Source organism: Tupaia chinensis, unplaced genomic scaffold, assembly GCF_000334495.1.
Source record: "Tupaia chinensis unplaced genomic scaffold, TupChi_1.0 Scaffold000056_1, whole genome shotgun sequence".
Taxonomy (NCBI): Eukaryota; Metazoa; Chordata; class Mammalia; order Scandentia; family Tupaiidae; genus Tupaia; species Tupaia belangeri.
Window position 1 is genome coordinate 1,712,263 of NW_006159514.1, and position 14,665 is coordinate 1,726,927.

The 14,665-nt window shown below is 36.8% G+C and overlaps 1 protein-coding gene across 2 annotated transcripts in view; it reads left to right on the top strand.

The window, feature by feature from the left end:
- TLK1 (tousled like kinase 1) overlaps positions 1-14,665 on the top strand; it is a 121,805-nt gene that overhangs the window by 49,696 nt on the left and 57,444 nt on the right. For both annotated transcript variants that reach the window (XM_006141487.3, XM_014592115.2), the window contains exons 3-6: positions 3,643-3,718; positions 8,928-8,974; positions 10,872-10,967; positions 13,381-13,470. In XM_006141487.3, coding sequence (XP_006141549.1) covers positions 3,643-3,718; positions 8,928-8,974; positions 10,872-10,967; positions 13,381-13,470 — 309 coding nt within the window. The remainder of the gene's footprint in view (positions 1-3,642; positions 3,719-8,927; positions 8,975-10,871; positions 10,968-13,380; positions 13,471-14,665) is intronic.

The window sequence follows — 14,665 nt, forward strand, 5'->3', positions numbered from 1 at the left end:
ACTTCTCAAAAAAAAAAAAAAAAAAAAAAAAAAAAAAAAAAAAAAAAAAAATTTTCAAAAAAAAAAAAAAAAAAAAGAACAAAAGCTTTTACTAAGTAATCATATGCCATTAAAAAACAAAAACAAAAGAAACAACCTTAAATGTCCTGACGTGTGTACTCAGTAACTGGTATCCCAGTAAGTTTAAGATTTTGTACATACATCACATTTTCCCATCCCACCTTCTCTCTTGGATACAGCTGGTATATGTTAGCATTTATATGGTTTTAAGAAGCACTGTATTAAAGAAATCTGACTTTGTTTCACCCATTTGAACTCCCTCCTCCTTTATCCCCATTTGAAATAAAGCCTTCTCAACCAGTGTTCTTAGAACTTTACATATGCTTTTTCTAGGCAGAAAATGCTGGTTCCGATATAACTGTTTCAGAGTTGAAATGTTTATTTATTTATTTATTTGTCTATTTAAAAGTATCTAGTCATACTTTAAGATGGGATTCTGCTATGCTTAAAAATCAGTATAACATGAGTTGGCCCTATACTGTGTTTAAGGGAGCCAGATCCCATGTGTCTGACCATGGTTCGAATCCTGGCCCTGACTGTTTAAAAAAAACACTGGGTACATTTGTATGCATCCTGAGATCCGGAGAAATAGAAAAGAGATTGTGGCATGACCACACCCAACTGCAGGATGCTTTCTCCCTCTAGTGAGTATATGTATCCTCTGGCAATTAAAAAACATTAGTATAACATTAAACTCTTCTGAAAAGCACATTTTATATTCTTTTACATAAAGTTGGGATGGTTATAAATAAATTATTTGGAAAGTTTTTTTTTTAGAATTATTTTATTTATTTAATTTTATTCTTCATTTGTTTTTAACTTGACCAGAGAGAGAGAGAGAAAGTGGGAAAGCAAGCCACCAGGTGTGGGACTCTTAACCGTGGTTGGCCATGTGGTAGTGTCCAGCACCTTAACCACCACGCCACCTGCTGGTCTCTGGAAAGTTTTTTAAAGGTTTGGGTTTTTTTTTTTGGGGGGGGGGTTGTTTTGTTTTTGTTTTTGAGAGAGAGATATGTTTGCTATAGAGCAAGTGTGCTTGCCAGAGAGAGAGAGAGAGAAAGTGAGGAATCACCTCCCAGTGTGGATGGCCATACCGCAACGCTTCTTTTCTATCCTCCTCTTGAGTCTTTGGTCACAAGTGCACACACTGCCTGACGTGAGTTTCAAACTGTTGGGTCTGGGACTTGAACCATGGTCATCCTTGTGGGTGTCTAACACCGTAAACACTATACCATCTGCTGGCCCCTCTAAAGGTAGATTTACATAGATTTTTTTAAATTTAGTGATATTTTATTCCTAGAAAAATGGGAGATCAGTTATTGTTTGAGTTAGAAATTTTTTTTTCTTTTTTTGGAGAGGTTTTTGCTATAGGGTGCGTGCGCTCGCCAGATAGAGAGAGACATAGAGACAGAAAGCGAGAAATCACCCCCCAGGGGGGATGGTCATGCCACAATCCCTTCTCCTCCATTCTCTCGGGATCTTGGGCACGCACGCACACGCACCCGGCGTGAGTTTTAAGCCACTGGGTCTGGAACGCGAACCGCAGTCGACTACGTGGGAGTCCAGCGACATAGCCGTTACACTAACTGCTGGTTCCCGAGTTAGAAATTTTGACAGTGAAACTTACTGCTGATATACTTTCTACCTCCTGAATGTTAGTTCATGTGGTTTTCTTTAAGATAATCTGGCTTGTAAAATGAAAACATATAGGTAATTTGTCAGACATAAGAATTTTATTTATACAAATAATAAAATTTTTAACTAATTTGTGTAGTTACTTTAATTAGTTCTTAAGCATACAACATATCACATAGAGAAAAAAAATTAGCAGTAGTTGAGCTTTAGAATTACACAGAACTGAATTTGATTTGAATCCTAGCTGTGCTATGCTATTGGTGTTGCCTTGAATAAGTTATGCAATGTTCATTCGTATCTTAAATAATAACTACAGGTTGAGCATCCCTGATCTAAAATTGCAAAATCTGAAATGCTTTAAAATCTAAAATGTTTTAAGTGCCTGTATGATGCCACAAATGGAAAATTCTATGACCTTTAGGCTGTGTGTATAAAGGTGTATATAAAACACAAGTGCATTATGTATCCCGTATCTGGGGTATCTTATTATATGCACTCCAAAATGCGAAGCATTTCTAGTCCAAGCATTTCTAATAAAGAATACTCAGCCTATATATATATAGATACCGAGTGAGAGGTTAAGACAGGGAGGAAATATAATGACTGTCTTTTAAAGAATTTAATGTCTAGTAATATTCAGCCCAGCCTTTCTGAATATATTATCTTGTTGACAAATGGAGGTGAGAGAACTTAAAACACCCAGGTGGTATTTATAGGAACAATATATGCTCAATAGGAATTACGTTGTATATTGTCGTTCATACTATTTAATCATAGGACTTCTCAGAGACATAAAGTGTGGATTAAATTTCTTTGTTTGGGGATACAGTGCCTTAGGAAATTTATTTTATGTTGTTTAATGTCATTCATCCATTCATGCTAATAGCTGTTGCTCTTCTGCTAAGCTCAGGAATTATTCTGGCACGAGAGGTACTTCACACGTTTCTGTAATAGAATTCAAAGAACCTGTGCCATTGCTGTGTACTTTTACTCTTAGTTTTAATTTTTGATTAAGCACAACAGCTTTGTCAAACTCCATAAAAGTTGCTTTTTGTGTTAGCCTAGTGAAAACTACATGATCTCTGTTTAAGAAATACTCCTTTAATCTGTAAGCAGAGCCACCATCTAGAGCAGGGGCCTACAGATATTTTCAGTAAAGGCCAAGTATGTTAGACATTATGGACAATACTGTCTCTATTACAGCTACTCATCTTTACCCTTGTAAAGGGAAAAATAGCTATAGAAAGTACTTAGATGAAAGAGTGACTATGTTTCAATAAAACTTTATTATGGACACAGATTTGAATTTCTTACAATTCTCACATTATAAAATCTTTTTTAAAAAAATTCAGTAATTGGAAAAGCTAAGTTGAGGTTATGAACTGTATGAAAACAAGTGGCCAAACAAATTTGGCCCATGGACTGTAGTTCGCCGACTCCTGATATCCATAGCATAACTTGCTATAATTGTTGTTGGATTGCACTGCCAGGCATTTGGGTGAGGGATCCTTTTCCAGTAGGAATTGCATATATCAGGGTTTGTGTTCTGCCCCTTGCTTCTCATCCAAATTTACTTTCACAGAATAAATATGTATGAATAGTGGGAAAAACCTAACGTGATTTTTTTTTTTCCCTTTATCCATGTAAGAATTTGGAGGTATCTTGTAAGACTGGTTACTCTCAGAATTCTTATCCACCTAAAGTTGAACTCTGTAAATGTGAATTTCTGTTTTATATATATATGATCTCCATTACTTGGGAATTTTAAAACTTTACACACATTTCATCTTTTAAATAAATAGTATATAAATAACTATACATATACATCTCCTGAGCATTATTATTGAACAGTATTTGACCTTGAAAAGAAAATGATTTTATACATGAACTGATAATTTTGCATATAAAAACTTTTACTTTAAAATTCTGTTAACTTACTTTCCATAGACACCAGAGAAGAAACAATCAGAGTCATCCAGGGGAAGAAAGAGAAAAGCAGAAAACCAGAATGAAAGTAGCCAGGGTAAGTAGAACCACACCTTCCTTCAGAGCCCAGTAGGCATTTACAATGAGTTATTCTGATTTTTCGCCAATTAATATTCTGATTAAAATATAAGTAATGCTGGGGCCAGCAGGTGGCATGATGGTTAAGGTTCTAGACTCCCATGGTGCTTACCATACGTAATTCAAGTCCTGGACCTGGTGGCTTGAAAATCATGCTGGGTGTATATATGCATGTGTGCCCAAAATCCCAGGATGAGAAGAGATTGCAGCATGCCCATCCCCCCTTGGGCGTGATTTCTCACTTTCTCTCTCTGTCCCTCTCTGGCAAGCACACGGACCCTGTGGCAAAAACCTTTAAAAATTTGTGTGTCTGTGTGTATGTGTATACATACATATATATATATATATATATTTAATTCTGTTTTTCTGAGTTCTATAGCTATTATAATTTCTGTATTAATTAAAAAATTTAGGAAGGTACTTTGCATAAAGAAATGAAATTGAAGTCTTTTTGTACTATGAGTTTTAGAGTTTTTGACATTTACCTCAATTTTTATTTGAGTTCTAGAGAGATAAGTATAATGTCCAAATTTGGAAAGCATTACCCATCACGTTTAATTTTCCTCTCTTTATATAAATTACGGTATTGAAATGGCCTCTTGTATTGAACAAAATTTTAAATGTTTCTTTAAAACTAGTCCCTGATGGGACCAACAAATGACATAATGGTTACGTCACTGGACTCCCATGTAGTTGACCACAGTTAAAGTCCTAGATCTGGTGGCTTCAAACTCACGCCAGGCACGTGCGTGTGTGTGTGTGTGTGTGTGTGTGTGTGTGTGTGTGTGTGTGTGTGTGTGTGCCCTAGATCCCAAGATAAGAATGGAGAAGGGATTGTAGAATGGCCAGCCTACCGGATGGTGATTTCTCACTTTTTGTCTGTCTCTCTAGCAAATACATGCACCTTATAAGCAAAAATCTCTTTAGAAAAAAAAATTGTTCCCAAATTTACTCCTAAAAAATAAACTCTGTAAAACTAATTGAGAGACTAATTAAAACACCATCTTTGGGGCCAGCAGGTGGTTAAAGGTGCTGGACTCCCACATGGCCAGCTGCAGTTTGGGTCCTGGACCTTGTGCTTGCTTTCTCACTTTCCCTTTCTCTCTTTGGTCAAATTAAATAGTAATAATAATGATCATACAAATGGAATTAAATAAATAAATCTTTAAAAAATTTTTTCTTTCTGTACCTGTTCTTCTTTTCTTGCATATCTACCTTTTATGATAAGAGCTTGAAAACTTTTTATTAGATTATAAAAATCTCTTGGACAGTAAAATGGTATTGTCATTTAACTTGAGTTCTCACAATTAAAAACAATAAATTGGGCTCTTAATATGTATAATGGTTATTTTATACATAATGCTAAATGTGTTGGAGCCAACTTTTAAGTCTAGGATCTAGAGGCGTGAACCCATGACTTACTGCTTTACATCTGGCACTGGAATTGAATAATATATTTGCATCAACTGTCTTTGTTGAAGGAAGGGGTCAGTTGGTTTTAGGGCCTTTTCTCTAGGGTTTAATACTTTTTTTTAATCTCAGTTTCCACTAGGCTATTTTGGGTCTTAATATAGTAACCCCAAGTTGTGGATAGTGGACTGGGAGCTTTATTGTTATGAAATTGTTTAGTTTTGTTTGTTTGATTTTGCTGTAGAGCATGTGTGCTCACCAAAGAGAGAGAGACAAAAAAAGTGAGAAATTACCCATCAAGGACGATGGCCACATTGCCGTTCCTTCTCTTGGGGTTTTGGGCATGTACACACGTGTTTAGAGTGTTTTTCAAACTACTGGGTCCAGGACTCCAGCTGCATGCAATCGGCCATGTGGCATCCAACTGCCTTAACCACCACACTATCTTGCTGGCTCAAGATATATTAATTATGATGGTTTCAGTTACAGGGGAAAAAAATTCACAAGCAAGCCTCAAGTAGAATGGGGCTTCTGGGTTTGTTTATCCAGTGTTAAGAACCCGAGTTTTTTTTTCTTTTTTCTTTCTCTGTGGTCTATTGTCAGTAAAATCCCATCACTCCATTTTCCTCTATTTTTAGGATGGTTACCTAAATTGGATTTACTTGTTTCAACTTCCTTAACTGTACTTGCTTTAGATAAGCTGATATTCTGTGCTTCTTCCTCTTCCTTTGAAGTAGCTTTTTCAAATCTAGAGTAAACTTCCCCTGTCATCCTGTTGACAAGATCCTGTCATGTGTCCATTCCAAAACCAATGATATTAAACAGAGATACTATTACCCTTAACAAAAGTCAGGCCCATTTCTGAAATTGAAAATGGGTTAAAGTTTCTCTTAAAACCATAGGCTACAGGGAGAAGAGATGATACCTGAACAAAATTGGCTTTCTCATAAGAAGGGAGGGTTGGGGAACTAACTCTAAGATTTACAGTTACATGAAGTTACATATGCTGTATGTGTGGAGGGGCATTAGCAGCACCAACATTGGGTTAAGTTAAGGGAAGAGAACTGGGGAAATAGCCTCTAGATAGGCAACCAAAAACATTTATATCTTCGATAGAAAAAATAGAACTTTTTCAGAATCTTCAGGGACATTATAGACAAAAGGGAAGTTCCTTTGGTGTAGACTCTAAATAAATCTGTACAAAAATGTTGATCAGGATTTCAAGGTAGTGGTGCTGGCATGTGGGCATGGTGGTTGAGGCGCTGGCTGACCACGGTTCGAGTCTTGGACCTGGAAGCTTGCTTTCTCACTTTCTTTCTCTTTCTCTCTGATGAGCACATGTGCCCTGTAGCAAATTAAAAAAATAGTAATGAGACCAATAAATGGCGTAACAGTTACATTTTTGGACTCCCACATAGTCAACTGTAGTTCAAGTTCCAGACCTGGCAGCTTGAAACTCCTACCAGGCACGTGTGCATGTATGCCCAGAATACCGAGAGGAGAGTAGAGAAGGGATTGCTGTGTGGCCATCCCTCTGGGGAGTGATTTCTCTCTTGCTGTCTCTGCCTCTCTCCCTCCAGCGAGTGCACACGCTCTATAGCAAAAATCTCTCTCAAAATAAATAAATGATAATAACAACAAATACAATTAGATAAATCTTTTTTAAAAACTTCAAGGTATGGGACCAGCAGATGGCATAATGGTTGTGTCAGTAGACTCCCATATGGCTGACCATGGTTCAAGTCCTAGACCTGGAGTCTTGAAATTCATACTGGGCACATGTGCGTACATACCCAAGATCTTGAGAGGACAGTGGAGGAGAGGGGATTAAGACATGTCCATCCCCCCAGGGGGATGATTTTTCCCTGTCTCTCTGTCTTTCCAGCAAGTGCATGCACCCTATAGCAAAAATCTCTCTTTAAAAAAAAAAAAATCAAGGTAGCATTTGTAGACCTGAGTACTTACTCAGTTTTTAAGAAATTGTCCCACCTTAGGTCCAGCAGTGGAGTGGTGGTTAAGGTGCTGGGCTCCCACATGGCCAACCATGATTTTGAGTCCTGGGTCTGGTGACTTGCCCTATGACAAATTTTAAAAATAATAAATTCAAGGGACCAGAAGTTAGCGTAATGGCTGTGTCGCTGGACTCCCAAGTAGTCGACCGCGGTTCAAGTCTCAGACCTGGTGGCTTAAACTCACGCCGGGCATGTGTGCATGCGTGCCCAAGATCCCAAGAGGAGAATGGAGGAGAAGGGATTATGGCATGGCCATCCCCCCTAGGGGGGTGATTTCCTGCTTTCTTTCTGTCTGTCTCTCTCTCTGTCTGTCTGGCGAGCGCACGCGCTCTATGGCAAAAACTTCTCCAATAAATAAATAAATAAATAAATAAATAAATTCAATTAAATAAAAAAATGTATTTTTAAATTATCGTGCCTTGTTTCAAATAGGAATTTAAGGTCATTGAGCTTTTAAGTGTATTCTTTGTTCATCTCAGTAACACCTGGCACATGGTAACTACTTAAATATTTGTTGAATACAAAGAAAAGTGAATTCATGATTATTAGTAAGAATTAAATTGATAAATGTATGTTTATGTTATGAAAAGCTTTTGACTTCGATTATTATTCATATTTCCATTGTAATTTGAAGAAATCATGTACAGCGTTCTATAAATTTCCAATCAGAGATGGAAGACTTCTTCCAAAAAAGCATCTCTAAACACAATTATTTCTTAGCATGTTCTTATTTCAGTGTTTATACAACTGATGAAGATTCAACTTCAGAGCAAAACATTTAAAGAACAGTGTGATCTATAATCACCTAGTTCACTCTGTCAAGATATTAATGTAATAACAATATTTAAAATCTAGTTTATTAAATATTTATTAATAATCTCATTAATTTGGAGATAATTTTTATTTATTTATTTTTTGGAGAGATTTTTGCCATAGGACGCGTGCGCTCGCCAGACAGACAGAGACATAGAGTCAGAAAGCGAGAAATCACCCCCCCAGGGGAGATGGTCACGCTGCAATCCCTTCTCCTCCATTCTCCTCTCGGGATCTTGGGCATGCACGCACACGCGCCCAGCGTGAGTTTTAAGCCACCAGGTCCGGGTCGCGAACCGCGGTCGACTACGTGAGAGTCCAGCGACATAGCCATTATGCTAACTACTGGTTCCCAATTTGGAGATAATTTTTAAAAAATGAAAAATAAGTATCATTTGCGTTGAAGCCTGTCTGTTTGATAGATTATTTTATATATTACAGTTTGTATTAACCAAAACTTCAAAAATTTAGAAATATAAATCCGTTTGTGTCATGCACTTGCAACTTGTGTTTTCTTTTTGTCAACTTGTTTCTCTCAAATTAGTAGCCATTAAGTATTGTTAATTATGTAGTTTTATTTATTTATTTATTCTTCCTCTTTCATTTATTTATTTTTACATTTTAATTATGTAGTTTTAACACAGAGATGCTGTAACACCTTTCATTTACCTAGTAATTCGAAAATTAAGATTTTTAAAAATGGAGTTTCTACTGAAATATCATTTGATATTTGGATTTCTGAAATTGGTGTCAGATCTCCTGACTCTTAATATTGTTTTGATACCTACTACTTCTGTACTAAAATACCCTATGCTTTTTATGAAATAGGCTATTTTTATGTGCATTAGAGAATTTGGGTTTGGCTAATTATGTTTCCAGTATGATAGTCCTGATTAACTTTAATCTATAAATTTTTTTACTTTTGTATTTTAGGAAAAAGTATTGGAGGGCGTGGCCACAAAATTAGTGACTATTTTGAAGTAAGTTTACTGAAGATTATCTCTAACTCCTAATTCAAATAATTCAGCTATGAGTTAAATAATTTCTTTGTAGGACAAGTTTGACTTGATTATCTGCTTAATTAGAGCCGACCTTTAACACTATGTGATATCCTTTTTTCTCAAAAATACTAAAATTTACATTGGTATGGTACATTATAATTTTCAAAGTTTACTTTCTCATGTATTGCCTTATAACAGCCCATGAAAGTAGGTATTAGTGGACCAGAGATGTGCAGTAGCCTTTAAATTCTTAAGTAGAAAGGAAAGACTAAGAATTAAGGTCCTGCCAGCTCTCTAGTAGAATTCGAATATCAATTTACCATTTATCATACCACAGCAGCATTTGAGCCCTGTGCACGGGGATTAAATCATTATCAGAGGGTGTGAGAAAAGAGTGGTAGATTTAGATTCTTGCCCATATGGAATGCTTTTTTGCTTCTCCATGGAAGCACTTTAGTTACCAATTTTACCAATTAGAAGCATTAATATAGTTATAAAAACAACAAACGTAATTTGCCTATTTGAAAAATATTTACTGGGAACCAGCAGTTAGCGTAATGGCTATGTCACTGGACTCCCACATAGTCAACCACGGTTCACATCCTGGACCTGGTGGCTTAAAACTCACGCCGGGCCTGTGTGCGTGCGTGCCCAAGATCCCGAGAAGAGAATGAAGGAGAAGGGATTGCGGCGTGACCATTCCCCCTGGGGGGTGATTTCTCGCTTTCTGTCTCTATGTCTCTCTCTGTCTGTCTGGTGAGCACACGCGCCCTATAGCGAACAAACCTCTCAAAAATTTTTTTTTTTACTTAAAAGCGAGAGCAGAATTGTTGATTAGGGAAGTGCTGAATTAAAAACCTCCATTGCTTTCTCTCTTGGACATGCAGAATCTAAGGGAAAGCTGCTGGTGGTCAAGAAATACTTCATCTCTTGGGCTGAGTTCTGCACTCTATTACTATCACTAAGATGTTAATATCAGTAAGAGTCCTTGCTAAAGCTAGGGTAAATTCAACAAGCAAAGGTCTCTTACATTCCTACTAAGTGCTGTGTTTTATGCTGGGCACCATGTGTAATAAAACAAATGAGATAAAAATTCCTAGATTGCCAGAAGTTGCTTAATGAACACACGAAGTCTCCGTCTCTGTTGTTCATGTCAAAGTTGAGTGAGTAATTAAAAAATGATGGAATGGAAAATAAGCTGCACCCCTAGAGGAAGCCAGTAGTGGTAGATTGTTTTCTTCTTCTGTCCTTGGTACGCAACATGAGACAGGGAAAAGGTAGCTGTGCAACAGATGAGTTGGCTTTTCTTTATATGCAGCTTAGTAATGCACTCTGTTAGATGGGAATTACTTTTTAACGATTTCCCACTGTAGGATAGAAGAGATTTGTTCTGTATACTTCCTTTATCTAGTGCCATGAGTATTTGAATATTTAACTGATTTTTAAAATAGTGATTCTGTTTGAAGATTGTTGATTACATTCACTAACATCTCTATGTAAATATTTTTAAGTTTCTTGGGATTAGGGACCATCTTGGTTCAAGAAACATAGGGGAACTGTGCTATGATTTGGGGTAAAAACAAAACATATTCATCGCTTTCGGGCAATTCATCTTTGAGCTGGCCACGATAACAAGTTGTGTTAAAATGTAGACCCTGAGGACCTGTAAGACATAGTCGTATCAGGTACCTGTGATCAGTAATCTCTCATTAGTGTTTAAGACTTAGCTGACCTTCATTTCACTTTTTCTGGATCGTTTAAATGACTACTTGATTTAATTTAATGTGAGATACATTACATTCATTCTTAACACCATGTCTAAAAACTATGTGAGCCTGCTTTAATAAAGAACGATATTTCCTTTTCCCTTTCTCAGTACCAAGGTGGAAATGGCTCTAGTCCAGTAAGAGGCATACCTCCTGCAATCCGTTCTCCTCAGAATTCACATTCACATTCCACTCCTTCCTCATCAGTAAGTTTCTTTCAAGTTTTTTAATGCATAGTTTATGTCTAGGAGGTTCTGTACATTAAATAACCTTTATAATTTGTTGTTGTGAGAACTTTCATATGAGTATTTATCTTTTTAAAAAATTATTTTTTGTGAGTTGTTTTGAATCCTTTTTAGTGATCTGATGCTATTAAAACTGTTGTATCTGTCTGAAAGTAAACTTCTTGAGGACTTTAACTTTAAAGTTAAGGCAGCTAGACCCCACAGAGCTGACTCCATGCCAAGTCCCAGACTGGCAGCTTGAAAATCGTGCCAAGTGCATGTGTATGTCTGCCCAAAATCACTGGAGGAGAATGGATTGTGGTATTCTCTCTCCCCGATTGTGGGGAGATTTCTCACTTTCCCTCTCTGTGACTCACTCTCTGTCTCTCTCCAGCAAACATGTACCACCCTGTAGCAAAAACTTTAAAGAGAGAGAGAGAGAAAGTTTCTTGAATTAAAGATTTCCTGAATTAATTCTATCTAAGAAGTATTGTTTCTGTAAAAAATGCTTTTGAGCCAGAGGGTCTAAAGTGAATGAATGAGGCATACCTCCTGCAATCCGTTCTCCTCAGAATTCACATTCACATTCCACTCCTTCCTCATCAGTAAGTTTCTTTCAAGTTTTTTAATGCATAGTTTATGTCTAGGAGGTTCTGTACATTAAATAACCTTTATAATTTGTTGTTGTGAGAACTTTCATATGAGTATTTATCTTTTTAAAAAATTATTTTTTGTGAGTTGTTTTGAATCCTTTTTAGTGATCTGATGCTATTAAAACTGTTGTATCTGTCTGAAAGTAAACTTCTTGAGGACTTTAACTTTAAAGTTAAGGCAGCTAGACCCCACAGAGCTGACTCCATGCCAAGTCCCAGACTGGCAGCTTGAAAATCGTGCCAAGTGCATGTGTATGTCTGCCCAAAATCACTGGAGGAGAATGGATTGTGGTATTCTCTCTCCCCGATTGTGGGGAGATTTCTCACTTTCCCTCTCTGTGACTCACTCTCTGTCTCTCTCCAGCAAACATGTACCACCCTGTAGCAAAAACTTTAAAGAGAGAGAGAGAGAAAGTTTCTTGAATTAAAGATTTCCTGAATTAATTCTATCTAAGAAGTATTGTTTCTGTAAAAAATGCTTTTGAGCCAGAGGGTCTAAAGTGAATGAATACTTCTGTATTAGTCCCTATTCAGTTTTTGATTTCTAATTTTTAATTTTCTTATCAATTAAATTTCTTAACCACTAAAAGGCTAGCATAATTCCTTTCTGGGAAATCTTAAGGAAAAAGCAGGCTGTTTAACTCAGCTTTGGAGAAGGATATTGAACCTAAAAATTATTTTGCAATTTTTTGGTTCGTTAACATTCTAAGATAGAGTTTTGTTTTGTTTTTAACTTGCTATAGGGCACATGCTTCTTCTGGAGAGAGGCAGGGAGAGAAGATGAGAAAGAAATCACTTCTCAAGGGGATGACCATTCTCTTCCATTCTCCTCTTGGGATTTTAGTCACATGTGTACACACACTTGGTGTGCTTTCAACCCATCAGGTTTGGGATTCAAACCATACAGTCAGCCATGTGGAACCCAGCTGCCTAAGCACTGTGTCACTGACTGACCCGATATAGTATTTTTATTCGTTGTTTTGCACACTGAATTTTATTTTTTATTTACTTGCAGCATGTGAAAGTCCTTTTTCTAACAAAAACCACACTAGTTTTCAGTAATTTTAACGATAAAAGCTTTCACCTCTTTACTCACTTTATTTCATGTCTCTCTTCTCGTCCTTGTCCTAAACATACTTTGTTGTGTCCTACTCCTTCCGTCCTTTGCGGTACATCCATCACGTTGCCATGTACAAATCAAGACGTAAGACTCAGCCTTATCTTTAACTAGAGTCATTGTGACATTATCAGATATTGTTGTCTGCCACTTTTAATGAATGTATTTTTAAACTAGTGGCCAGATAAACTATGAAATTTTTATCAGTGTATTGATATTAAACTACATATGGACATACATTCTTGTCCATAGTAATAAGTTCTATACTAAGATCTTTTTACTTTCACTTTTTGAACCATCATATGTTTTTAACATTTTTGTTTCAGAATAATTTATTTGGCCATAGTTTGTTCAAACAGTCTGAAAGCATTAAGATTTCTTTTAAGGTACTAGAATGTAAGCTGTTGAAGGTCAGGAAATGTATTCTATCTTTCCATAGGCCTCTTGTGAGAAGTACTCAATGAATGCTTGTTGAATAAATGATTAAAAGTTGAAGCAAGTCAGTTATGTTGCAATTCAAATATTATTCTGTTTTAAAAAAATCTTCTTCAGAAATGTTAAGTAGTTGTTGCTGAGTAGAACATTTTTTCCTTGCTTAGGTGATCTTTCTAATACATTTTTTTAGGTTCGACCGAATAGCCCTTCGCCTACTGCATTAGCTTTTGGGGACCACCCTATTATACAACCAAAGCAGTTATCCTTTAAAATTACTCAGGTAAATACTAAATTACATTTTTTTTTCTATGATATTTAAGAAGCCGGTGTCCAGCTTTGTACTAACAAGTAAGATGTCTACTGTTTGTTTTAGATGTAGTAATGAAGCAAAATTATACGTCAAGAACACTGAGTTTACTATACAAATAAAACTAGAATTTGTAGGGAAGGAGTGAGAAATGGAAACAATTTGCTCTCAGCTTGCTCTTTGTTACACAGTGGTTGTCTTAGTCCATTTTTGTGTTGCTAGCAGAAATACCTGAAACTGGGTGAACTGAAGAAAATAGAGGTTTATTTTTAAAACTTAACAATTCTGGTGGCTGGAAAGTTCAAAGGCACAAGCCTATAGCATGGCCAACAGAAATACAGAGATTGTTGGGTATATGCAGAGAGAGGGCGAGCCATGGGTAGCTCTTCAATAGTAACCAGCTTTCCAAGATTCAACTAACCCCTTATCACAAGGGCTAGAATTCCCTGGATCTCACAAGACACCATTAATCTGTTCACGAGAATGTTGTCTCCATGAGCAGTCACCATGAAACAGTTACTACCCACTTGACTTCCACCTTCCAGCACCAGATTCTAAAATATGAAACTTTAGGGGACAACCCAAGCAGTGATAAATATGTAGATATTTTTGCTATAGGATGCATACACTCGTGGGAGAGACAGAAATAGAAAGTGAGAAATCACCCACCCCGGGGAAAGGCCATGCCGCAATCCCTTCTCCTCCATTCTCCTCAGGATTTTGGGCACGCACGCACGCACGCACGCACACCAGCATTTAAGTTGCCAGGTGTGAGACTCGACTGGGGACAACTACGTGGGAGTTCAGTGGCATAAACATTATGCTATCTGCTCTTCCCCCATTTTAGTTTTTTACATGCAGCAGTTTCTGGACAATGTTTTCTCAGACAGGAGTTTGGGAAGTAGGTCTGTTGCTGGTCCATCCCAGCTCCCCAGTTTATTTCCACCAGACTTGCATTTGTGAGATTATGTTCACACCGTTGTACACATATCAGAACCTATTTCTTTAGATAATCCTGAGATTAGGATTACAAGTACTATTCTTTCAGTTACTGAACAGCTCACGAAAGGGTTTACTATATGAAATGTTAGTCAGAGGACACATCATTTCAGTTAGACAGGAAGAATAATAAATTCAGTGACTATATTAGATATATAAAAATTGCTAA